The sequence below is a fragment of the Carassius gibelio genome, chromosome A7 (genome assembly GCF_023724105.1).
Source record: "Carassius gibelio isolate Cgi1373 ecotype wild population from Czech Republic chromosome A7, carGib1.2-hapl.c, whole genome shotgun sequence".
Lineage (NCBI taxonomy): Eukaryota > Metazoa > Chordata > Actinopteri > Cypriniformes > Cyprinidae > Carassius > Carassius gibelio.
The window spans coordinates 27,162,796-27,188,989 of NC_068377.1; the positions used below are offsets into that span (position 1 = coordinate 27,162,796).

A 26,194-nucleotide genomic window follows, 5' to 3' on the forward strand; every position below is an offset into this window, starting at 1 on the left:
ATTCAAGCCTGCATTTATTTGATCAAAAATACAGAAAAAACTGTAATATTGTGAAATATTATTACAACTTAAAACAATAGTTTTCTATTTGCATATACTTTACAAAAATAATTTATTCCTGTGATGCAAAGCTGAATTTTCAGCATCATTACTCCAGCCTTCAGTGTCACATGTCATCCAGTCTATCACATGATCATTTAGAAATCATTCTAATATTCTGATTTATTATGAGTGTTGGAAACAGTTCTGCTGTCTAAAATATTTGATGAATAAAAGGTTAAAAAAGAACTGCATTTATTCCAAAAAAAAAAAAGAAAATTCTAATAATATATATTCTAATAATATATTTTCTTTACTATCATTTTTATAAATTTAACACATCCTTGCTGAATAAAAGTATTGATTTTATTTAAAAAGAAGAAAGACTTTTTTTTTTTTTACCAGAAGTGTATATTGTTATTACAAAATATTTATATTTTATTATTTTTATTCATCAAAGTATCCTAAACAAGTATCACATGTTCTGAAAAAATATTAAGCAGCAGAACTGTTTCCAACTTTGATGATGAATCATCATATTAGAATGATTTGTACAAAAGGATCATGTGATAATGATCCTAAAAATTCAGCTTTGCATCACATAAATAAATGATAATAAATTTAAAAACAATTATTTTAAATTGTAATAATATATCACAATATTAAAACATTTTCTGTATTTTTGATCAAATAAATGCAGGCTTGATGAGCAGAAGAAACTTCTTTCAGAAACATTAAAACTAGTAATGTTTCCAAACTTTTGGTCTGTACTGTATGTTGGAGGAATCCTGCTGCTCACCAAGAAAGCAGTGCAATAAATCCGAGCTGTTTATAAAGTGATCATTAAAAATACTTTTTCCTGCTCCCTTTAAGCAGACATCATAGGGGTATGCAAGGTAATATTCCCCTTGAGCGTGTTTAGTGAGGTGAGGGATTGTGTATGTGTGTGAGGGATGTTTGATGTGCGGTATCAGGCAGCTGTGGAAAGGCTCAGTTCTCTTATTTGTTTGAATTTTTGGCATAGATAGGTGTGAGCACACATAGGTGTGTGCTCACAGTGTGTGTGTGTTCACTGCTCTGTGTGTGTGCATTTCGGATGGGTTAAATGCAGAGCACAAATTCTGAGTATGGGTCACCATACTTGGCTGAATGTCACTTCACTTCACTTCACTTCACTTAGATGCATCAGGTCGATTTGCAGTGCCCCTTTAGCAGCTTAATTTGAGGCACCTTTTTTGTTTAGTCTCTGTTTCATCTCATTTCTGACTTTGTTCTGTGCTAGTCAAATGCAGTGTTGGCACATACTATGAAGGAGATCAGGGGAAGTGCTTTTCCCCCCTGGGACGTACCAAGATGAAGAGGGGCAGGTGTCATGTGACGTGTGCCCAGGAACATCTCGGAGTGTGGAGGTGAGACTTCACAGAGACTACTTACAAACAAACAAGTCTGTAGTCTTTCTGTTTACCACACGATTACATTGAGGGTTAGTGTCCGTCAAGAGCTTGTATGTTTGTCTGTCATTTTGTTTTAAATTCTGTCTATTGCTTCGACCAAGTCTGTTCAACCCTACGAAAGGAAAATATATTTACCAATATATTTCTTAAAATATATTGTGATATATTGTAATATAATATTTTCCCTTTTTGAAAAAAGTGAAAGTGAAGTGACATTCAGCCAAGTATGGTGACCCATACTCAGAATTTGTGCTCTGCATTTAACCCATCCGAAATGCACACACACAGAGCAGTGAACACACACACACACTGTGAGCACACACCCGGAGCAGTGGGCAGCCATTTATGCTGCGGCGCCCGGGGAGCAGTTGGGGGTTCGATGCCTTGCTCAAGGGCACCTAAGTCGTGGTATTGAAGGTGGAGAGAGAGCTATTCATGCACTCCCCCCACCCACAATTCCATCCGGCCCGAGACTAGAACCCACAACCCTTCGATTGGGAGTCCAACCCTCTAACCATTAGGCCACAACTTCCCCTTTTATTTTCTATTATTTTATATATTTTAATACATTTAATAATATATTGATGATACATATATTATATAATATATTGCAAAATATACAAATGATTACCACTTTCAATATATTGCAATATATTGGAAAAAATAAATATATATAAGAATATATGCCTAATATATTACATGATATTTTCCAATATACTGCAATATATTTTTGTTTCATAAGGGCATACCTACGATGTACCACATTTCATCCTATTTATGCTGAAAGATCTCATCCCCCAGTTATCCAAAGTTTCAAAAGAAAGAGTATTAATCACATCCTGTTTTATGTTTATGCAGTTGGCAGGAAGCATACCTGTATTGATGATAATCTCACAGGCTCATGGCTAGTTGAGCTCGAGTTAAGTTTTGTGATTGTGAGTGTGTTGGGAGGGGTCATTTCATGCAGTGCTGCAAATCCTCAATAGTTTAATTCATTCAAATCAACATAGAATTCCAGAGCAGTGTTGTGTGGAAAAAAAAAGGTACAACCAGGTTTCTGTTTCTGAGGCACGGTCATCAAAAGCAGCTTATGATGCAGATGCCATCTTCTATTTCTGCTGATAGACATAACTAAAGGGATGAGAGGATGCCTGCACTTTATTAGATAATGAACTTACATGACATCACTGCTTTCTTTGGAATAGAAATTTAGTTGTCTGACATTGTTTTAACATTTTTTCTGATCCTAGGTCAGTGCGGTCTTGGTCAGTTCTCCCATGATGGCTTTGATGGCCCTGTCTGCCCTGTCCACATGTCCGCTCCTATAAACCTGAAGTCGGTCGAACTTCCTGTTTCCCATGTGGAGGAAGCCTCACAACCACAACCACAACCAAACATCATGGTTCTTGTGTTTTTCCAGGACTGTGAGACTAAAGGTGAGAAGAATATGATTGTAATATCTAGAGTACTCAGATAAAACTGCTGTTCAAAAGTTTGGGGTCAATAACTATTTACAATTTAATTGTTTTCTTTTTAATTTATTTTAAAATGTAATTTATTCATGTGATGGCAAATCTGATCATCATTACATCATTACACACCATTACTCCAGTCTTCAGTGTCACAAGATCATTCAGAAATCATTCTAATATGCTGATTTGGTGTAAAAATCAACAACATATATACTGAAATCAGTGTTTATTAATATTTGTGTGGAACCTGAGATACATTTTTTAAGCATTTATTTGACACAGAAATGTTTTGTAAGATTATAAATGTGTTGACTTTCACTTTTGAACCATTTAATGCATTATTGCTGAAGAAAGTATTAATTTCCTTCAAAAATAAATTCTGACTGACCTATTCTTAACAGTATTGTATATTATTAAGATTAATAAAGACTAGTCTGCTGACCCCCCCCCCCCAGCCTAAACCAGCCTAAGCACAAGTTTAGAGGGGTTTGCCGTACTTTTAAACTGGTTAGGCTTAGGACACCATCTTAAATCAATTTAAGCTGATTTAAAGAAGGTTATTGCTTTAAAATGTTTGATGTTCTTTGGGGATGTCACATTATTCAATATTTAAATGGTTACTCCACCCCAAAATGAAAATTTTGTCATTAATCACTTACCCCCATGTCGTTCCAAACCCGTAAAAGCTTTGTTTATTGAGGACATTGTTAGGGATGGAAGGTTACATGCCTCTAAGAATCATCAAGAAATTCTTTAGGGATTGTGCATTCATTTGTCTTTTTTTTTTTTTTTAACAGGTTTCATTACTTTTGTGAATGGCCAATGGATTTTAAGTAATTCTTTTAAGGCAAGTACTAAAATCAAGAGGTTTGTAATTGCAGATCCCATTAGTATAAAAGAAGCAATAATGCCACCATGTGGAAGATGGGGAAAATATACGTACTAGTGTTTTTAAATTTACCTATTAAAGTCAATTTATGTTTTCTAATGAACTTTACAGGACAAGAAGCTTATGAAGGCCCCGTTTGATGTCCTGGCCCATCCACAAAACTTCTTCAACTACATTAGTTGCTAAAATATGGGAATTAATGCATTACATAATTAAATATGCACTCATTTGCATACGTTATCAAAACTGAAATCTAAACACTGAATAAAGCCAAGTTCAAAATGCTTGTTTCATTTTGTTGACATATTACATTTAAATTGTACGAAGAGGGAATTCTCAATGTCTTTTTATCATTCCATAAATCAGAAAAAAATCACCGTGGTTTTAGAATAAAAAGTTGCATAAAAATGAGGCATATTACATATAAATAGGGTGCCAATAAAATAATTAAAAAAAATCAAATAAACTTTGACTCATCTCTGTTGACCAGATTGGATAGTGATGAGAGTTTTTTTTTTTTTTTTTTTTCAGTGATGCACCGTTAAGTTGATTTGCCAACCGCCATAAAAAACTAAAGAAGAAGAAGAAGAAGAAGAAGAAGAAGAAGAAGAAGAAGAAGTTTTTTCAGTGACAGAGCGGGGAGAACGTTGTTCAATCTTACGGAAGAATGGTTCCCAACTCACGTGTTTCCAGAGGGAAGTGATAATGCGCGGACCGACTGCTGTTGATCAGCTGATGTGTCAAGCAGAGTCCAGCCCTCACGGTTTGTTTTGTTGACGTTTATTTGAACCAGAAGACTTCTAGTCATTGCACGCGCTGCTAATGTAACATCTACTCTTTGTTCTGCTACATTTCTCTTTAATATTCGACGACGCTGTCTTGAGCGGAAAAGAAAAAGATGCGTCGATTGACCTCAGGAGCCGTTGTCAGTCTTTTGACGTTTTCATCGCTAGTGTGTTTTATTCTGATATTATCTGCACACACATCAGAAGCTAAGGTACAATAAGACATCTGTCACTGTATTTTTATAAATAAACGATATACTTTGTGCAGTTGTGAACCTGTAGTGTATTTGGCAGTGCTAACTAGCCGTTAGCATGTTTAATGTTTCTGCGAAATAAAAGGAAATAATATATAACGCTAGTGATAAAAATTAACTAATCAACACTTTCCTTATCGGAAACAATGTCAAGTGGATTCTTATCTGACCAAAGCATGGTGACCATTGATTTCGTGTCATTCATTTGTGTAGATAAATGAACGTGTGTGTGTGTGTGTGTGTGGTCACTCTTCTCAGAATTCAGAAGACATCAGGTGCAAATGTATCTGTCCACCTTATAAGGACATCGCTGGGCAGATCTACAATCAAAACGTTTCCTTGAAGGACTGGTAAATGATTTACTAGTCTGAATACAAGTCTGCAGTAACTTCTGTAACTTAATTAACCCAATGACTCTCCATTCACTGATCCATAACATCTCTAATGTAATCATTTGCACAGTAATTGCCTTCATGTGGTGGAGCCGATGCCCGTTGAAGGCAAAGATGTGGAGGCATACTGTTTACGCTGTGAATGCAAATATGAAGAAAGGAGCTCTGGAACCATCAAAGTAAGTCCAACGTCTTTATATAGTATGGCATATATAATATGCTAAGTTTAAGTATTATAGAAACAATTTTCTTTCTCTATTTTAAAGGGCACCATTATAGCATATCTATCTATTCTGGGCCTTCTGTTGTTGTATATGGTCTATCTGACACTGTTGGAACCTATACTGAAGAGAAGGCTGTTTGGCCATTCACAGCTCATTCAGAGTGACGATGATGTTGGGGTATGTGTTACATTTTTATGGATACAAGATTTAATGTATGTTGTAAGTACTGGTAGTTTAGATTAAAAAGGTGTGTAACAAAATAGATGCACCCATTGTGTGTCATTAATGATAGTCATATGCTATAAAATGTGATAACGATAAACTCTTGTTTTTTACAGGACCAGCAGCCCTTCGCTAATGCTCATGATGTGCTTTCCCGTTCTCGCTCTCGCTCCAACATGCTAAACAAAGTAGAGCACGCTCAGCAGCGCTGGAAGAGGCAGGTCCAAGAGCAGCGCAAGTCTGTCTTCGACCGCCACGTGGTGCTTAGCTAAAAGCCTTCACGGTCTGGACTGTTATATGCGGGTTTGGTATTGCGCTAAAAGTTGGGTGTTCTCCATGAGGTCCAATCTCACTGGTCTGCCTGAGCAACCCCCCAGTGACCCCAGTGTGTTCATTTCTTTCTGATGTGTAGGTTTGTCGCCTTGACCAATGTGTGTGATTAAACCTTGTTTACTATTAGAGTTCACTTGATACAGATAGTTTCCATTTAATTATCACGGTGTACACTCTGAAATTAGAAAAAAAAAAGAAAAAAAAAGTTGACATCTGTGAGTCCAGTCACACTGAATTTGATGTTGGTATAGAAGTGACAATTTCCTCATCAAATTAGGTGATCAATTTATTCATTAAATCTTTTTATATAAATTTCAGAATTGTTACAAAACACAAACCATACAATTCCAGTCTGATTGTACAGTGTAAAATTACCCCCTCTCTCTTCTCTCCTTACTCTTCTCTTTTTTTATTACCTATTTAACTATTATATGTAAATAATAAAAGTAAATGTGTTTTGTCCTTGTTCCCAAATCATATGCTTGAATGACTAACTTACCAATTCAGTTCTTTTCTAGCTTTGTGTAGATTTAGATTCATGATGGTGTACAACAGTTCCTTTTGTTGTTTTTTGAAGACAGTATTCATAAGGTACATTTTTGAAGGTGTCAAGAGTTATATTCTTTGTCATTGATTTGTGTATATATAATAACTGAAATCTTCAGGTACATGATTTAACAAAGAGAGCTGTTTTGACCTTTTGATTCATATTACAGTTTTGTTAATACGGAATTCCGGTTTCTCGTCTTCATTTGTCTGTCAAACTCTCTGCTCAAATGACGCAGTTGAATTTAATGGTAAAGGCCTTTTTTGTCCCCGGGGGGCGCTGTTTCCAAATAGAACAGTGCTAGATTCACGTAACGTCAAACGTGCAGCGTTCTAAAAGATAAAAACGGCGAAGCAGTTGAGCCGACTACTTTAGACTTATAGGATAATTCTCTCAAAAATTAAGTGACCGTACATCCTGCAAGTATTCATACACCACTTTGACATCATAAACAGTGAACAGCTCATTTAAAGACTTAATAAAAAAAGTATTATTTTACCCGAAAGGATTTATCAGATGAACTAGTTTCACACAGACTATCCATATCACATTTCTCACATAACGGTTCTCATCATTTCCTGCGCTCCCTCCAACTCCTCCTCCTCCAGCCAAAAAACACTGGGACAGAGAGATCAACGCGCACTGAACTGAAAACTAACTTACGCAAACTCACAGCATGGATATGTGAAAAGGTAACGTTGACAACACAAGCGTTGCTTAGCTAGAGAAGGTAGGAATTTCTTTATCTGATTCATATCGTCTTCATTTTATTTATTTTATTTTTATGGATACAAAAAATAATGCTACAGAGTATTTCAAATGAACTAAGTTGTCTGTAGATACATAAAGAAAAGCTTAACAACAAAATAAAAATAATGAGTAAAGGTTAAATAGGCTAATAACAGAAAAAAAAATTGCATGCGTTTGGATATGAACAATTAAAATGGACCGAGCCTCGAATGTGTTTTGAAGTCGCTAGACTGAACGAGGGAAAAGAAAATTTCTCTCATTATAAGAGATATGATAGCCTCAAGCGCGTGTGAGAGCAGTGGATGACAGAAGCCTACTGATCAGGATGGATTGATTCGAAGTGCATTTGAGAGTCATAAACTACTCTGTGGTGTTTTACGGTGTACCCGAAACAAGGAGGCGCTCTTTAACCTTCTAAAATCTCGGAGAAAACTGATGCATGCTTCTTAGTCACTGTTTCTTGTAATTATCATTATGACAATATGAAAATAAATAACAAGAAAATAAATAACAAGAAATTGCAATATTTTATCGGAATGCAAATGTATATATTTTATAACAAACTATTTGTGCTCTTTTAAGCTGAGTTTTGCAATTACTGTTGCTAATAATAGGCCTATCTGAAATTTAGATTCCGTTTTCAGTTCACTGTTTTTACACTCTTTCTTATGTCTGTGTTAAATAACCTCATCATCGGGTTGTCTTTTCCCCAGGGCCACAGTGTGGGAAATGATTAGGGCACAAACCACAGCTCTCCCATGTTTCTCTCTCTTTCTGTCCGTCTATGCCTCCCTCGAGGCATTCTGTCCTTTCCCCTTGCTTATCATGGTTTCCTGACATATTTATCTTGAATGTTTCTTTTTGGTGTGCCCTTACCCTTGTTTAAAATATAAATCCAGTCACGGCAACATTGCAAGAAACTATAGAAACAATTGCTCATATTGATGTCAAAATATATGCACATTTTTAAACATTTTGCCAGACACATTATGTGTTTAAGTGTTATTATCTCAAGCTAAATGCTAGGATGCAATTATGCTTTCAGAAAGGTAACTGAGCCGATGTTAACAGGGTTGACATGTTAGTGCTCAAGTTTATGAAATTACAAAATGCTGCCTTTTATTTTCATGTATTTTGTTATAAATATACATTGTATAAAAATACATCAAAGAAAAGTTTGAAGACCACAAAAGAGTTTCAACTTGCATTAGCTATTTTTTTTTTTTTTTTGGCTAAATTCATTTTTAGGTCACATGGGGGACACTAATGGCTCCCGTTTTGAAAAATGAACCATAATACAAAGCATTTTACCATAGTTTTTTTTTTTAAGCAATGGCCTTATCCAAGTATAGCTTGAGTATTGAATACAGTATTCTGCTTTGTATTTTCAAATGCCTCAACAGAATGATTGTGACAGGGATATTTTGTGGCAAGGGTGTGGTGAACATTCAGGGCTGTTGGAAACAGATGTTGTTGTATTTTGGACATTTTGCTAAACATGACTGATGGACCCCTTACAAATGTGTTCAGGGAAAAGGAAACCATTTTACAGGTCTGGCATAATGTTTCTCATGCGCCTAACTACTATAACAGGTGTAAATTGTACTTTTGACATATTTTAATATGAAAATAAATGAAAAAAATAAAATAAAACAGATGATAGGAAATACTTTAAACCGAACAGTTATTATGTTTTCAATCATGGCAACGTAACATGTTTAAGGAGTAGTTCACCCAAAAAGAAAATCTGCAGAACATTTACCCATCTTCAGCCCATTCGAGATGTGGATGAGACAGTTTTAAACACTACACAATAATTCAGAAGTAATCTAAACAACTTCATGTACATCAATTAATGTCTTGTGAAAAGCTTGCTAAAGTAAAAAAAAAAAAGAAAAAAAGAAAAGAAAAAGTTCTTGTCTGAATCAGGATGAAAATGTGCACATATCAAGCACCATTTATAAGCGTAAACAATTCCTAACAATTCTAAATAAATATGTCAATGGATGTTGATGTGAGAAGACAACAGTAGATGGACTTTTTTTTACTGGAGGAGGCATTATTATGGTTTATGGACTTGTATTTATCCTAGATGCAATAATTTAAATGGAAAAAGACTTAATGATGGACTTAATTCCTACAAACATGCAGTTTTTTGCTTCTAAAGACATTAATTGATTGCTGATCAGCTGTGTGGACTCTCATTCTGATGCCACCCATTCACTGCATGCAATCCACTGCTAGGTGACTTTAAATTCAATGGATAACAGTTAAAAGGTGTAAAGCCCAAGAAGTACTTTGCAGTTAATCCATCAGAAATTATGTTTATAAAAAGTAAAATTAAACTGACTCTCAATAGTAGTATACACTTGGTTGAATATTAATATTTAAGTAAACATCTAGTATAATATGTAGCAGGACTGACATGATTCCATGTCCAAATGTTCTTATGGCTAAAAAAAGAAGCTCCTCAGAAGAACATAGCCACATATTTCACCGACTTCCTCTGAGAAAAGACCAAAGGAGCATTGAGACTTTCGTAATTGCAATCACAGGGATGATGGGATACCCAGGGGATGCAAAGTATTTATCACAGTCCTTACCAGTCAAGTGAGCTACCAGGATTTAATGGATTATTATGATGTGCTGGACACACTAACATGTAATTTGTGGAGTTTATATGCTGCTGACTAATTAAAAACAAAGCCCATGTGGAGAAGTTGTGGATTTTATTCTTCACAACAGAATTAAGCTCAATGTTGTGGTTCCCACTGCTGAGCTTGGTTATCATGAGCCCATATTGAGAATGCATCAGGTTTTGATTGGGTTAAACTTAGACAGCAATGATTAGAAAAAGGGATGTTTGGCTTTTAGATTAGTCCATTTCTAGTAAACACTTCCAGTCACATATTTTAGTGCCATGATCACCCTAACAGGCATCCTCCACCATGGGAGATGTTTAGTCTGGGCCTCATAGTGTTCTTGACATTGGCTGCTCAAAATCTGGACGCAAGGTTAAATATAGTAAATGGTTGCTTACAACATGAGAGTAACATGACAAGCTAGGATTTTACCTCAATATTTAATAGCATACCAAATTTATACCAAATATCTGTCCAATTCATAATAATATGGTTTTACATTAGAAATAATAGTTTCAGCAGCTTTATTGTACAAGTCTCCCAAGGTTTTGCAACAAAAATACATTTCTATATTGTTCTATGTATTCAGACTGACCCAACACTACTTTTCCTTGAGCTTCTTGCACTATTTCCTTCTGAATAACACCTAGAGTATATGTATTTTTTGTAAGCCGATGAAGTGATGATCTGTGGCATATCTGTCCCTGAGCCATTATCTAAGTAATTTAATACATATTTGAGAAAGACTCCCATATCACGTTCACTCACAAGAAACCACATTTCTGGAAGAGTTCCAGAGAAGGTTATGAACACGTTGTCATCATAAAGCTTTTGTCAATTACAAATCCCTGCTTCTTATTGCGGTTGCTTGTTTGGCTGCAGGTTTCTTATTTGCACAAGTTTCAATCCAACAGAGACTGCTTTTAAGGCATCAAACTTCATCTATTGAAAGCGGGATTTTAATATTAGACTGGCTCCTGACAGACCTGGCTATCTTGGGGGTTTGGTTTTCAGATTCCTCAAAATTCTGATATTCCACGATTTCTCTCCAGTAGCACCAAGATTAAAAAAGTTGACAGGCTTGGATTGTTCTGTAGATATTCTTACCAAAGCATTGGAATCTGTATTGGAGTTTCGTTTTGATAGTTTGCCAATTTTTGACACTTAACAGGGTTTTTTTTTCTTTTGTTATCACAAACTTGCCATACAAAGTTAATACAACTATTGTAGAAGTACCTTTGTTTACTGTTTTGCGGCGACAAAAATGCCTATCAGCATCCAATCTGAGCTAAATCAGAATTTTTGCATATTAACAGGCAAGTGGCTGGATCTTTTTCAGCCTTCTTTTTAAGTTTTCAAAGGTTCTTTATTTGTTCTCGAAATTAAGCTACATATACATGTGATTGCGCACCACAGTTTAGACAGCTGTTTGCAGTGTGTTATGCTTGTACTCTGCTGCTGAGAAACTGAAGATGTCTGAAGCATATGGATAAATCACAAATATCTTAGCAGGCTAAGACATTGAACTCCAAACATATGAAACCTTATTGCTGCCCTGAATTCTACACCCCCAATATAATAAAGCTGTTAATGCAAAATACCCTCTTTGTCAATGTTTGATGACAAAATTGCTCTAAACATTAAAAATGAAACCCATAGCAGCAGGAAACAAAGCAATAAATGTTGCTCACTACAGCAAGGATTCTTCACATTAACGTTACCTTTTCTCAGTGTGGGCCTGTGGGTTTGCCTCCAGCAAGATTATGAAAATGGGCGCTGCTGCTGAAAAAATGTTAATCAAATCATCCATACAACCACTGCAAGCATGTGACATTGCAGAACACTCCTTGAAATTTAATAAAAATTGACATTACAGTCAGTAAAAGTGTGTAAATCTATATTTAGTGCAACAAAAGCTGTGCAAAAGCCAAAAAGTTCAAACATAGGCCTAAGTAAAATTAAAATAACTATACAAATAACTCAAAATAATTAAGAAATAATTTGTGAAATAATTTAGATTATATAGTAGATTTCTTTTTTTTTATGTTGCTGGTCATCACGAGAAAACTTTAGGAGACAGACCTTACTGTTTCAATCATTCAAAACTGCTTTAATCACTAAACAGCAAGCAAGAACCAAAGCATTTATGCGCTTTTGATCAACGTGTGGAGTCGGTGGATAACAATATTACCATAGTCCCCCTACTTGAGTTCCCGATGCCCCGCGGACTGAATAAATTATGCAGATTACCTTATTGTGTTAATGTTAACTATTTTAACGCTCGCTGCTTTTGATGATATGATAATATTGTATTTGTGGTCCCTTTAGTTGTTTATCAGGTAGCTAATCTGTGGTTGTTTTTGTAGTCACCGGAAAATTTGTTTTTTGTTAAGTAACGTAACGTTACTGAGATTCGCGCGCGTTTGCAGGATATTTATTTACAAAAAAGTAGAGTGGAATAGTATTATTGTCGGTGTTAACGATCTCCCCGAGCCCCCGCAAGTAGGCATATTCTTCGGTGTCCCGGGAGACCGCTTTGTACGATGGGCTTTTTATTCCTGTTCAAATAAGGCCTGTTTTTTCCTGGGGAAGGATGAAGGAAACATCAGACAAAACAGTTATGTGTGAAATGTGAAAGGCACATATTTTTACTTCACTTAATTGTAAAAGCCATTGTAACATACCGTGTAAAGTTCAGATCCGTGTGGCTCATGTGAAGAACAGCCTGTTTAGTTTCGTGTGGGAGCGCGAGAACTTGGAGAGTCGAGTGGGGTTCAAAACAACCCGTCTCCAGGGCGACTAGCTCAGCCTTCTGCCAGAGAGAGAGAGAGAGTTCTGAAGTAGGGAGGGATTTACCCCGCTTGAACGGACATGCCTGGAAGTTTAAGGAAAAGTTCCAAGTATTACCGGCAAATCGATGAGTTTTTGCAATCGCTACGAGTGAATGTGAGACGCTGAAAAAAATGGAACGAACAGCGGGACGTTTCGTTCAGGTAAAACTTTTATCTCATTCTAGCGGCGTTCATCGTATAAAAATGAGCACACTCAATCGCAAACAAAGGCTGTGTGTCCAATCCTTGTGCGCTTCTTTGCTGGAAATCATTTTTGAGCATAATTTGGAACGCGCGTGATCCTCAAAATGCTCAAGAACATGATGTCCAGATATCTAGTTAGACAGCACACAAGGTTTTGAGCCAAAGCCAAAGTGAATAGAATATGTTTTAAATGTAGCCTAAATGTGGTTCAGAACTTGACTTTTTGTAAAAACGTGGTAAAAATGTTTAACTGTAACTTGTTTACCTTATTTGGTAATTTCTCAACTCATATGAATGTTGTTTACTCAATCGTGTAATAGACTGAGTATTTTATTTTTTATTTGAATTGGTTTGAGGAACAGTTTGGTGTCCCAAGGTTAAGGTTTATATCTTTCTCTGATAGAACAAGTTGATGGATTGGTGTAGTGGCCAAAAGTTGCCAAAAGTTTTCTTTTAGCTCAAGCAATAAAGCAAGGCATTAGCAGCACCAAGGTCATGGGTTCGATTCCCAGGGAATCATACAATGATTAAAAACAATACATTGAATACAATGTAATCCACTTTGGATAGAAGTGTCTGCCAAATTCATAAATGTAAATGTTGAATGAGCAAGCACTGATAACAGACACGTTTTTCATTAAAGGCATATTTCAGTTGTTTCCACTAAAATCATGCTTTTATTTGAGGACACACCCACTCACGGGTACACAGGAAGGTCACATGATCACAGTTCAAGTATAGAGTACCCCCTGCTTTCAGTTTAAGCATCTACTGCAGCTGCAAGTTCTTTATTTCTGAACTTTCTGAACAGACTGTCTTTTGTGCTATTGGAACAATGACCCTTCCTTCTCACTGGTCTAAGATTGTCAGCTCAATCATGGGAGCCACTCTGTTCTCTGACCAGTGCTTGCGCAATATTGATCAGGGTGGGATGACACCAAACCTTGAACAAAATAGACAGCCCTGCCATCATAATGTGTAACAAACATTTTCATAAAGCTATAAAGCGTAGTTGATCCATAGCTGTCATTCCACAGTGAATGTGATTTTATGAACACACTGTGTCGGTTGAAATAATAGGGATGCAAGACTCTTATCTCCACCGCACCTCATGCCAAACATTGAAATACATTGTAATATAATACGTGCAATTTTGTATGTATGATTTTTTCTTCCCAGATTCTGTTTCATGAATTGTTATTATCGAGACGCAGAGCAGTTTTCCTTTGCACTTTCATTGTTTAATTTAGTTGCTTGATAATAGTAATTGTTATACTTTGTGATTGCATTTTTTGCTATGAATGTTCCTGGGAGCGATTCATGCGTGAGAGCAAACATGACTTTAACAAAAGAACAATAAAACTTTTAAAATCCTTTTCATTGTAGTGCACTGAATGGAGATAATTGCATTTAAGGGTAAGGGCTGACTGTACATTGTGGTTTTTGTTCTGGTGCACCTGTAATTTCCATACACTTAAAAAAGGAAACAAGTTGAGACTTACTTTAATAGCTAGATGACTGACCTTCAGATTACATGATGTGCTTCAAAATGTGTCATATCTACGCCTTAATAAAATGTTTACTATCATCCCAGGTCTAGGGGATGATTTTATTTGAACTGTCCTTGAATAACTTTTTCAGTCCAGGGTGCGGAGTCCTAAGGAACTTAGTCTAATGTTGTGTGTCACTGTAATAACAAAAAAACAGCACCTGCCAATCTGACAAGGCTACAGATTATAAAAGGTGTATGTGAGTCAGTGTTATTTTAAAAGGAGATAAGCTTTTTGTCATGTAGTTGTGTAACATCCTCCAAATCTCTGTGGTACTCCATAAACTACCAAGCACAATAGACTGTGATGCAAGTCTGTTGCATCAACACTTAAACTTAACTTAGTTAGGAAATGCAAATTAGCTAATTAGCTCAGAAAAGCTGAAAAGAACACACAGCCAGTTTGTTATGTTTTGTCTGAGTCTGAAACTGTCATCCAGCAAGCTGTTTCAATTTGCAGCCAGTTTCTATATAGCTAACTATTTGAATAAGACCACCTCCAAGCCATATACGGAAGAGAGGGGTGGGGTGAGCAGTAGTTCATTATCATTTAAAGAGGTAGTTCACCCAAAAATTAAAATTCTGTCATTAATTACTCACCCTCATGTCCCTCTAAACCCATAAGACCTTTGTTCATCTTCAGAACACAAATTAAGATATATTTTATGAAATCTGAGAGCTTTCTGACCCTGCATAGACGGCATGCATTTTAAGCAAAGACCCTAAAGAATCATACCAACTTGAAAATTGACATTAAATGTCCTGTTTAAAGGAAAAGTTCAGCAAAAAATACAAAATTTGTTGCCATTTACTTGACTTGGTGTGTTTTCTTTTTATGGAACACAAAATTAGACATTTCTAAGTATATTTGTTTACCTCTGCAGGGCTCCAAATTGCGACTAAAATGGTCGCATTTGTGACCAAACCTATGGCAACTAGGCCTACATATTTACATGATATAACATATAAAATCAATTTTGAACTACCAAATCCCACTTTAGACACTGGTAACGGACTTCTGGAAAGGCCCCTTGTAAAGAGAGTCAGTTGTTCACCTTCGTTTGGAACATCCTTACAAAAGGCCTCCCTTTTCCAAAGTGCCCATGAAGGGCACAAAAAAAGCCGTTTGGAATTTGCCCTTTTTTAGGCATTATAGGAAAGATGAAATGAAAATGCTATTGAACCTTTTCTGAAAGTTTTACATAAAAACTTTAAAAAGTGGAGTACCCATGTTTCTTAAATGAAATCACAGCCTTTAGAAATGTTAATCATCACATTAAGCTATATTGTGATTCTTCTCTTTCCATCCCCAAATTTAAGACCTCTTGAAATTATAATTAAGACTTTTCTTATGCCATTTAAGGTATTTATGGCCTTACGTGATACCACTAAATTGAAGGCTTATTAATGACCTGTGGGGACCCTGTATAGATAGCCTGTCGGGCAGGGATTGATACACTTTGGTAGCCCAATACAATAATAAGACACAATAGCCCTGTGATATCGGGCTAACAATTTTGCAAGCCCTGTTAAGATACAAATATGGCTATGAATTCAGGTTTGATTGAAAGTCATAAATGAATGGAAGAAACCCAACAAATTGCATCAAATGAGCTCTGAAATCAAATTAGATCTGTTTGCCACTTATTTTCAGATTCCCATGTCACTTTGTTGAGCAGCATTACACAGTTTCCCTAATATGTGAATCTCTCCTTTCGCTAGTGACTTGGAAAACAGAAAGAACTATAAACAGCTGAAAGTCAGGGGAGACAGAGACTGAAAAGGAGTTAAAAATCGGTTCCATCTGGCCTGTCAAGTCAGCATTATGGGAGCAAGGAATCGTGGGTATTGTGTGGGGAGCGTGCAGCTGCCGGGAGCTGTGGCAGGCCAAGCTCCACAGTTCATGAAAGGCTCAGAAGGAAAGACATTCAAGCAGCTCGGCAGGGCACAACAATTCCCTCCACCCACACCGTCCCCGACACAGAGACAAACCCTCTGTCATTACTCACAAGCTCTGTGGACTCGGGAATGAAACCGAGTGAAAAGGAAACAAAAAAAAAGACATCCCTTTCGCAGCTCTTTTCCTTTTTAAATTTTAATTAGCAGTGCCAGAGGGATTCGTCCAGGTGGGAGCATGTTTAAAAACTCCTCATAATAGCACAGATGCACTGATCATCCATCTTTTCTTGCCTCAATCTAAACACAACATGCTTGGCTGGTATCAGCAGCATTAGCAAACCTCATGCATTACATAAATCTCAGCGAGAGCCCTGATGAGGACCATATGACGGTGCAAGCTAAGAACCTGAAAGGGGGGTCTCTCTTTCCTCTGGTATTTATGCTGTAATCTAACCTCCATTCTCACACAGTCATGTCTGATTTGGTAATAACAACAACATAGGCTATTGAGGAAAGAAAGGAGGAAGAGTAATCTTCTCTAGTGTAAAATGGTCTCTGGTGAATGCAAAACCATGTTCATTTTCTCTTAGGGGATGTGTAGAAGCAGCTTAGAATATGCAGTGGTATGTGCTCTACTGCTTGTTATAAAGATGTTAAAAGCTTAGTGGCTGATCAGTGGGGAGTTTAATGGTGAATGTAGGGTGAAGCAGGGTAATCTGGGAAATCTTAGATCTGATCATGGAGCATTGGGGAAGTCGAAAGTGCAAAAAATCCCAGAAGACTCTGATTCACCCTATAGACAGGAAAATAGAATTAAAACGCAGGTCTTTTCATCTCATGTGCAGAATTATTTTGACTGGACACAAGTTAACTACTGCTATTCAGGTTCAATAAGCAGTTTCATTTTCTAACTCTTTGGAAAATGATCAGCAAAACAAGCAAAGCTTCAATTTCCATTCTTAAGTAACTAAAACAATCTACCCCTCCCCATGGTGTCATGTTTATTGACATTAAACGAATCCCTTCCTGTCAGTTTAAGGATTCCTCCTCTTTTAGGAACTATGATGTGTTGAATGTGTGCATTGATGAACGGGGCGAATATTAGTGCATTCTATTTAAATAAAGCACGGCTCCGCTTGCGAGTTGACCTGTCATTGCTGACAAGGCCGTGGCCCGATGACCTTGTCTTGAACCCTTAACATTCCTCACTGTGTCACTCACCCAAGGAAGCTGTTAAGATAGAGTTTGTTTAAAATCACTGATAAAAGAGCTTACTTTTTAACCACCCTTTGTTCAAGGACACATTGAACAAAGATGTTCTCTCTTCTGTTGCTGAAATTGCTAATAGAGAGGTGTCTGCTCAGTGACTTTAGAGTTTTTCAGCCATGATGCCAGTTTTTTTTAATATATATATAACAAGAACTATGATTCCAAGAATTGGCCAAGTCTAAATAAACAAAGTTTTTATTTTATTTTACAGTGTATTCAGTATGAAATATTAGGTTTATGTGGTTTTCTGGCTATTTCTAAGAGAAATGGGTGCAGCTCTTTTTCTTCCTGTTGTAGATCAATATCTGAGAGAAAGAGATGATTGTTTCTTACTGAAATGGTGCCACTGTGCAGATGAAAGAGTCACATGGTCTCTGAGCATATTAAACATGGAAACTGGAGTAGTGAATCATAATGATGAATGTTTAATGATGCCAGTTTTTAGTGAGCAAGCTAAAATAAATATGCCCGTTGTTTCCTGTGAAAGTGATATGTCATAATGCGTATGTATGCTGGTATTATGAGTTCATGGCTTTGGTAATTGCATTTAATGTTTTAGTGATACGTTATTGGAAGAAACCCTGCTTCTTTTCAGTCATCCATGCAGAGCAGACTGATGTGAAACAGCATCTTCAATAAGAAGCTTGTCAATCACACTCTGCAGGTCTTTTTTCCTTTCCAGTTTTTCTTGAAGTAAACAGGTTATACTTATCAGTCAATTTGCAAGTCATAACTAGTTTTTAATATGACAAAATCACATTTACTTTTAGCAACTGCATCATCTATTCTTTTGTTTATTTGTAATTTCAATTTTATATTGTGTTTTTTCAAAGTAGTTTGTTAATTAAGTCGAGCTGAATCTGCTTTGCAGTCTCAGTGATAGTGATGCTTCAGTAGTAATATATATTTCCATATTCAGCCCACTTTATTTTTACAGCTATTCCCTTTTCAACAGCTCAGTGAAAATAATCCATCTAGTTGGTAAAAAAGAGGTTCCAGAAAACGTGTGCCTCCATTGTCATAGAAAAGAAAATATTTACATTTTTGGTTATGTTTGGTCATAATTGTATCTTTCTTTTGCAGCTAGAGTGATTTTTGTAATAATAACAACAATAATTTGAAGTTTTCAGCTGAAAACATTCCACGATAATCACTGCATAGTAAGGTGCTCTAACCTTACAGTAGGTGGTCTTGTTGCAAACAAAACAGAAAGAAAGTTTATTATTACTGAAGTAATGACCTCTCATTATACCTTTAAACTCAATTCTTAACTAGATAGATTTTAATTTGTATGAATGTTCAAATCGTTGTCACTGAGATTTCATGAGATTACTGTAACAGCTCATTTAAAGCTCCAGGTTGAGGTAATTTGTGTGTAATTTGTTAACAATGTTCAAGCGACAGATGAAAACTCATCTCTTTCAATACTACTTTACTCCATCTTAAATAAAAAAAAAATCTTTATTTTTATTTATTCCTTCCCTCTCTAGCTGGTACTTATTTGAACAATACCTGAAATGTGGTATTACGAGCACCTCCTGTGTCTGTTTACCTCTTTGAGATGAATCGCTTTCTGTATTCCCCAATTGTAAGTCGCTTTGGATAAAAGCATCTGCAAAATTACTTTGTTTTATATTTTAAGATATTATTATAATGTAATTTATTCCTGTGATGGCAAAGATTCAGCACTCATTACTCCAGTCTTTGTAGTCATATAATCCTTCAGAAATCAGTCTAAAATACTGATTTGGTGCTCAAAAACCATTTTATTATTAAACATATTATAAATGTTGAAAACTGTTTTTAAAGCATATTTTGATCAATAGAAGGTTCTAAAGAAAAACATTTATTTCAAATGGAAATCTTTTGTAATGATGTATGATAAATGTCTTTACTGTCCTTGATGAATAAAATTATTCCTTTATTTCAAATAAATCTTTTAAACGATAGTGTACAATATAGTCTCTGTTCACTGCCTTTGTATTGACATTAAGACATCAAGTCATCATCAGTAGCCTTATTCATCAAGAGTGGATATAAACTGTAAAAAGTGGTGAAGTGAGCTGTTAGATTGAAGATGCATGTTCTTTGCAGTCCTCTGAAACAGGAAAGGGCTGACAGAAGGAATGCTGTCTCTCCCCTCATCTGTCTCAGTTGGGCATTCAGCTCTACTGCTGGTTGGCTGACTATTGCATACAATAACTTCCTGTAAACAAGCCCCCCAGTGCACCCAGTTACACCCAACCCTCTCCGTATTTGAGTGCTTGTAATATTGACTTTCTTATAAACTGTATACAGCAGTACGAGTGAACGCATGCCAAGATGGGAGGTTTTCCTTCTGCATGTGGAAGATTTTTCCCACATTTGTCTCTGATGAGGCCCTTTAATTTGAGGGGAGGAAGTGGCAAGTGGCATGCACATGGCACTGTGGTTGTGAGGAGTGGCTAATTAAGATGTTTCTGGGTGTGAATACAGTTTGCAGTGGTTGTGGTGGTGGTGGTTTGAAGAGCTTGAGATCATGGTGAGGAGAACATCTGAGATCATAATAATGTTAATAGAAAATTCTGGATTAATACAAGTTAAAGCACTAAATTGAAATTCTGTTTTCAGAAATGCATGTTATTGATCTTATTGTTAATGATTCATCAATGCATAAGCCCATTCAAAAACATTAATTGATTATCACAAAATATAATATAATATATAACACTTACATGAATTTGTTTGTTAAAAAGTGCTTTTTTTTCTGAAGGAGAGAAAAAAGTTTTGTTATAATCAATATTATGCTGTCAATTCTGTCTGTTGAGCTTAATTTTTATTAGATTTTGAGATATAAAAAGTAAAGAGGACCTGTTCATTCAAATCATTTAATGGACTAGGCAAAGCATGACCTTTTAAGTCTGATTTACTGCTCATCAAATAATTTTGAGAACTTGTTATGGCTGGCTTCATCTGACAAAATGAAAAGCAGCCTTGTTTCTCAACAGCTAACCTGTCTCCTCATGTGCCCAGAGCTCCCAAACCACAACTCCTGACCCAGCTTGTAAAACTAATATCTTTCATTAAACAGGGTCTTTTTTAGTCCTTAGGTGCAAATGTCATGGGAAAAAGCAATCGCTATCTAATGAGCCAGGAGACTAGCTCAGCTCTGTTAATCTTGGCTACTCTATTCAAACAGACATTAATACAAATACACTCCAAACATTGCTTCAAATACTAAAGGCCTTTGGCATGTCTCTCTGACTCTACAAACTGATTTTAGAACCTCTTTTATACTAACAGGCCATGTAAACCTGCTCTTCTGCTGTTCTTTTGACTGCATATTCCGGGATTGTTGAAATCAATTCACAATTTAATGTTGCTATTATTAGTGGCGCTTGGCAAGAATCACTATTATTATTACTTGGGGGTCGGAAAGAAAACCCATAGAAGACATAAAACCAATATTTGCCTTTTCTAATGGATGTAGGAAGATATTTACCTGACAGTTAATAAAATGGTCCAGAAATCCCATACAGTATGTTAAAGCAGGAATTGAGGTGGGCTTTTTTTTATTTACTTGGTCCAGCAAGCAACCAACAATAATACTCTAGCAACCACCCTTAACGCCCTAGTAACTGCATAGCATCATGGTAGAAATAATTTAGAACACATATAGCAATGCCTTGTCAACCCCTAGCATCGTGACAGAAACTTTTTCAGAATCCTGATTTTACAAATGTAGACATCTGTTTTCAAGCTGGCATGTATTTTCTTTCTGTGAATGATATGTGGTCAGGGATTTGTGTGCATGCCAGGGATGATAGGGCTCCTCTTTTGCAGGGATCAAGGTCTATATTTGTTGTGTTTTGACTCATATTTTCCAGAAAGGGTTAATCCATGAGTTGGACTTATAGGCAAAGTATCTATTTCAAATGTGCCATGTCTAAACCTTTCGTAGCCTTTCTTATAATGCCTAGAAGAATCATTTCCCACTATTCATGTTCTATCAACATTGTCCACTGAATATGTTCACAGGTAAAAGTTAACATACGTTTGTCATTACATAAATCCTGTCTTATTCATAGAGCGATCATCAGCATAATGGTTTCAAGCACAGTAGTGTTCAGTACCTTTACTTTAATGGTCACGAGACAAACTTTCTTACCAAAGTAACTTATTTTAAGCAGGTGAGGTGGCCATCAGAGGGAGATGACTGCCAACAAGAGTTCCAAAACTGCACCAAAAGCAGGAGCGGCTAAAGGTCCACAGGAAAACTCAGACAGGTAACAGTCATGACGATGAGTCAGCAGTCTTTGTCCATTGTTTGTGCTTTTATGGGTTTTTACAGAAAGCCGATGATGATAATAACAACAAAACAATATTGTTGGAATCACTTTCCAGCTCATGAACAGTTAAAGCATTGTCAGTTAATCAGAATCCACTCGATTTGAGCTCAAACATTTAAAGCAACAGGTGACATAATTTCAGTGTGCAATTAAACAATGTTATACATTTTTATCACTTTCTTATTTCAGACGAATCCAGTCAGAGTTATTTAAAAAATTCATTTGATCTTTAAAGCTGTTTAATGCCAGTTAGTGGGTGTTGCATTGCTTCAGTCCGAAAGAAATGAAATAAAAAGCACCCATCCATAAAAAAAGTTTTTGTAAGAAAAATAACCATATTTAAAACCTAATAATCAATTTAAAGTGATGAAGAAGTGATGCCTGTGGAAATGCAGCAGAGATATCAAAACAAATCAATGGTCACTAATTAGAAGTACAAAACCAGGATTTGTAAAGAAGAATGTAAGAGGAGAATGGTTGTCCTTTGCTAAAGTAAGGAAACTTTGCTTACTTTGCTCCTGTTAACAAACGTTTGTTTTCACAAGACTCACCGGTGCATGCTCATTGCTGACCTCATAGGTCATCTGCTCGGAACTGCTTCAGTTTACAACAGTTAGCGCAAGCTAGATTCAAACTTTATGATATTCTAATTATATGACCAGCACCTGTACAGTAAACCTAGACCCAGTAGCTTGGGAGTCACTCTTAAAGACCGTTTACACCAAGAACAATAACTATAACAGTAACTATATTAACTCCACACAGATGCACAATAGCACTGTTCATTCTAAGCATGTGCTGGAGTTTGATGTCTGCCACTTAAAATGCTTGAGCTCCTTAAAGTTGAATGAATTCTAATTGGCTGTCAATGCTTTTATCATTCAACAGCTGGAAAAAAAATCCAACAATATAAAATGAGACTCAGCAATATAGTTTCTGTGTGCAGTTATCGTTAGTTGTGCTGTGGAATCTGTTATTCTTTAATACAGAATGTTTTTTTTCCTACTTTTTTACAATTATTATTATTCTTATCTTTATCCTTACCGTACTTGGTGTGAACGGGCCTTTAGCCAGGAAAAGAGAAGGATATTGAGAATTGCAGATGTTGGAAAATTAGCTTGCCATTAATTCTGGGCAGAGAGACCCTCTCACTACAGTATGTCAGTAGTTCAAGAGAGATCACTGAGGGGATTCTCCACCCCAAATACTCGATCTGATCATGTGATTTATGTTTGCAAACAGAAAGTATTAATAAATGTAGCTACAAGCAGGAATTTTTGAGGCTGAGCAAGTCTGAAACAAAGTGACAAGCTGAGCAAAAATAGCAGGGGAGCATCAAGAAAATGCTTATTATATTTCAACATCTGTTTCTGCAGTCATTTACTCAGGAAAACATAGTGGTTTGAAGGACATTAGCAAAGTATATTTGCAAAGTTAATTGATATTTGAGGGCTGCACTGTGATGCGTCATGCTTAAATAGAGTCTTTTAATGTCATCAAATGATTCATGTTTTAAATATGCCTAACAAGATTTATTGGGTATAAAAATATTTTTAAATTGAATTACATTTTAGTGCGTGTCTTCTGTCAAACGTGGTAAAAAATGCATGATAATTATTTTTGGTTCAGAAAATATAAACTTAATCAAGACACATTCTAATGTATGGGGACAAAACCAAACTTAAAGCTGTATTTTTAATAAATCTTAAAAATCTTAAAGCAATTTAATTTTAATGATGCTTGAAACACCCTTTTCATCTTTGACGCTAGAGAGAGAGAGAGAGAGAGAGAGATTACTAATCATAGAAATATTTATAGGCAATGATTTCTTATGGTAACCAGAACTTCTATCTATAATTGAGGAGTAGTTGAAGTAGATAATTGAATCCAGTGGTGCTTCACAGGCCAAACTGTTGTATACAAAGCTAAAGTAAACATCCTGGTTATGAGCAAAAGCCAGGAAGTTGATTAGAAAATAGGCTCCGTTCTATGTGTGGCCTTTGCTTAACTATGGGGCTCTGCAGTTGCTATCAGACCAAGTGAAGAAGGAACAGTCTTTGAAGAGTGAGAGGAGTTACTTTTATAATCACCTATGAACATTCTCTGATGTCAGAGATATTTACTAAAGTAGATTGTGATTTATGTGAAGAGGTGTGTGTTGGTCGGTGATGGCTTAGTTTCTGTTAGCCTATCTTCCTAGACATGGATATTTCGACTTCAGCTGTAAATCACAAGCAAATATGGATGCTGAAGAAGCAGATTTATGTCAGATGAGGGTGGCGGTAGGTAGGCCTTGCACTGAGAATATGCCCCTTTTAAAAGCAAAGAAAAGAGCTGAAAAAATAACTCAATCAAAGATGAAATATCCACATTTTGTGGGGGAGAACCCACCGGCTCTGGAATTGACAGATTTCTTTTGATGTGCGTTCCTGGAACCTCATAGTTTCACCATCCTGGCATGGTTCTCTAGCAGGAAATGGCCTGTGGTTGACATTGCCCTCGAGACCCAGGAAGAGCCAAACCAGCTCTGGCATCCCACTCAGTCCATGTGTGGCCAGACCAGCTGGCTTCCCCAGAACGGGCCTTGTTTTTACCGGGCCTGTCTAGCCTCTCAGAGAACCTCCTCAGACCGCAGACACAAGCTCATGGTGGACTCACTGAAAAAATTCTCAAACTGATGTTTTCTTTTGTGCAAAGGATTTTACATGAGCCTAATATTGCAGTTATAGAAACAATCGTTTATGCTCTGTTGGAGTGGCGGCCCAGGCAGTCGTGGAGGTATTTTTAGACATACAGTGTTATTCTATGGAAAACATCTGAACAAAGATGATAGAAGTTTAACTGTGCTATAAATACCAGCCTTGATGCAAAGGTTTCCCTGCTAAACAATATCCTCCATCTCCTTTTGACAGATTTGGCATCTGTCCATCCCTTCACTTGTTGTTCTCAAGCCAGGGATCCATTGTAAAGACCCAACCTCATGAGTCTTTTTCAACACAGTATATATTAGTCAGATTCAAGTATTACATTTTCCTGTCACCATTTAATGCAAAGAGGCCAACACCTTTATCTTCAGAGGACGTAATGCACACTCTTCTTTAATTCCCTGAATTGGATCTTTTGTGTACATGATTTTGGTGAGTGAAGTCTCATGTTTTGATGACGGTAGCAGCATATTAATGCCTTTGTTGGGTGAACATTTGGAAAATTCAGAACACAAAATTTTGTATGGTTTGTAAAATTAATATGATTTCTAAAAGTTGGGTACAGCAGATTGTGCAACGAGTGTCTAGTACAGACAAGAGATGTGATGAAATATTTGTAATATTTGGTGATGATGTATTTTGTGATTGTGTGGGGCTGACTGTATTTTCCTTTCCACGCAAGACCTGTGAGGCTGCAGGTGGCGTGGCATTTTTTTCTTCCCTCTTTCTCGGGAAGGGCGTTATGTTGAGGTTTTTAGTTGATCTGTCCCAACCTGCTCTCTAGATCATCTGGCCTCCCCCCAGCTTCCACTTATTATTCTAACCACTGCTGTGTCATCAGATCTGCCTGCCTCAATTTCACTGAGGTGTGGGGCAAGTCGAGTTCTAGTTCCTGGAAGCTCATGAGCAGCATTCGATTTTGAGGTGGATGAGAAAGTGTTTGTGTGTCTAAGGTTACTTAAACAAGGTCAGCAGAATCTTTCATCTCATTGCTCAGCAGTAAGCAGCGTCTGTTTGCTGAGTGAACAGTGGGCCTGAAAATGATGTGGAGGTTGAGATTGACACGTAGGCAAAGAGAAACAGTTGCTAAAGGGGACACACGGCTAAGAAAAAACGCTGAGGGTTAGTGAGGGTGAGTTCATTTATATCTCTTAAGTCTAATGGATAAATAGTTTTTGTTTGTGAGGTCCATATAAATGATTTCCAAAGTGATTGTGTGGGGGAATCCGTATATTAATTTATACTGTTCTATTTTTGTTGGCATGATGTGGAGGATTTTACACTGACAAATTTGCATCAGATTGTTGTTGTTGACATTTCCTTTAAAATATTCTCTAAAGTATATCTAAAATATCTAAAATATTCTCCTTTTGCATTACTTGTAGCATTATGTTACATGTCCTGTT

The 26,194-nt window shown here is 36.5% G+C and overlaps 2 protein-coding genes and 1 long non-coding RNA gene across 7 annotated transcripts in view; 2 read left to right on the forward strand and 1 right to left on the reverse strand.

Annotated features, from left to right (window-relative positions):
- The first annotated feature begins 4,547 nt into the window (after positions 1–4,547).
- Positions 4,548–6,796, forward strand: LOC128017029 (transmembrane protein 9B-like). The gene is made up of 5 exons (XM_052602085.1): positions 4,548–4,851; positions 5,152–5,243; positions 5,356–5,464; positions 5,552–5,686; positions 5,848–6,796. Exons 1-5 carry the CDS (start codon positions 4,753–4,755, stop codon positions 6,001–6,003), a joined length of 591 nt encoding a protein of 196 aa, XP_052458045.1. The 5' UTR covers positions 4,548–4,752; the 3' UTR covers positions 6,004–6,796.
- A 412-nt stretch (positions 6,797–7,208) lies between these two features.
- LOC128017026 (DENN domain-containing protein 2B-like) overlaps positions 7,209–26,194 on the forward strand; it is a 47,295-nt gene continuing 28,309 nt past the window's right edge. Inside the window, exons 1-2 of one of the 5 annotated variants that reach the window (XM_052602078.1) lie at positions 7,209–7,341; positions 21,925–22,020. In XM_052602078.1, coding sequence (XP_052458038.1) covers positions 21,947–22,020 — 74 coding nt within the window. In that variant the 5' untranslated portion in view covers positions 7,209–7,341; positions 21,925–21,946. Of the gene's footprint in view, positions 7,342–12,844; positions 12,997–21,921; positions 22,021–26,194 lie in introns of those variants that run through there. The other 4 variants (XM_052602080.1, XM_052602079.1, XM_052602077.1 and 1 more) reach the window with 4 other exon arrangements.
- On the reverse strand, positions 11,797–12,814 carry LOC128017030 (uncharacterized). Its single transcript, XR_008184343.1, has 2 exons — positions 12,688–12,814; positions 11,797–12,586 (listed from the first exon to the last, which is right to left on the reverse strand). It is a non-coding gene; the product is annotated as an uncharacterized LOC128017030 (long non-coding RNA).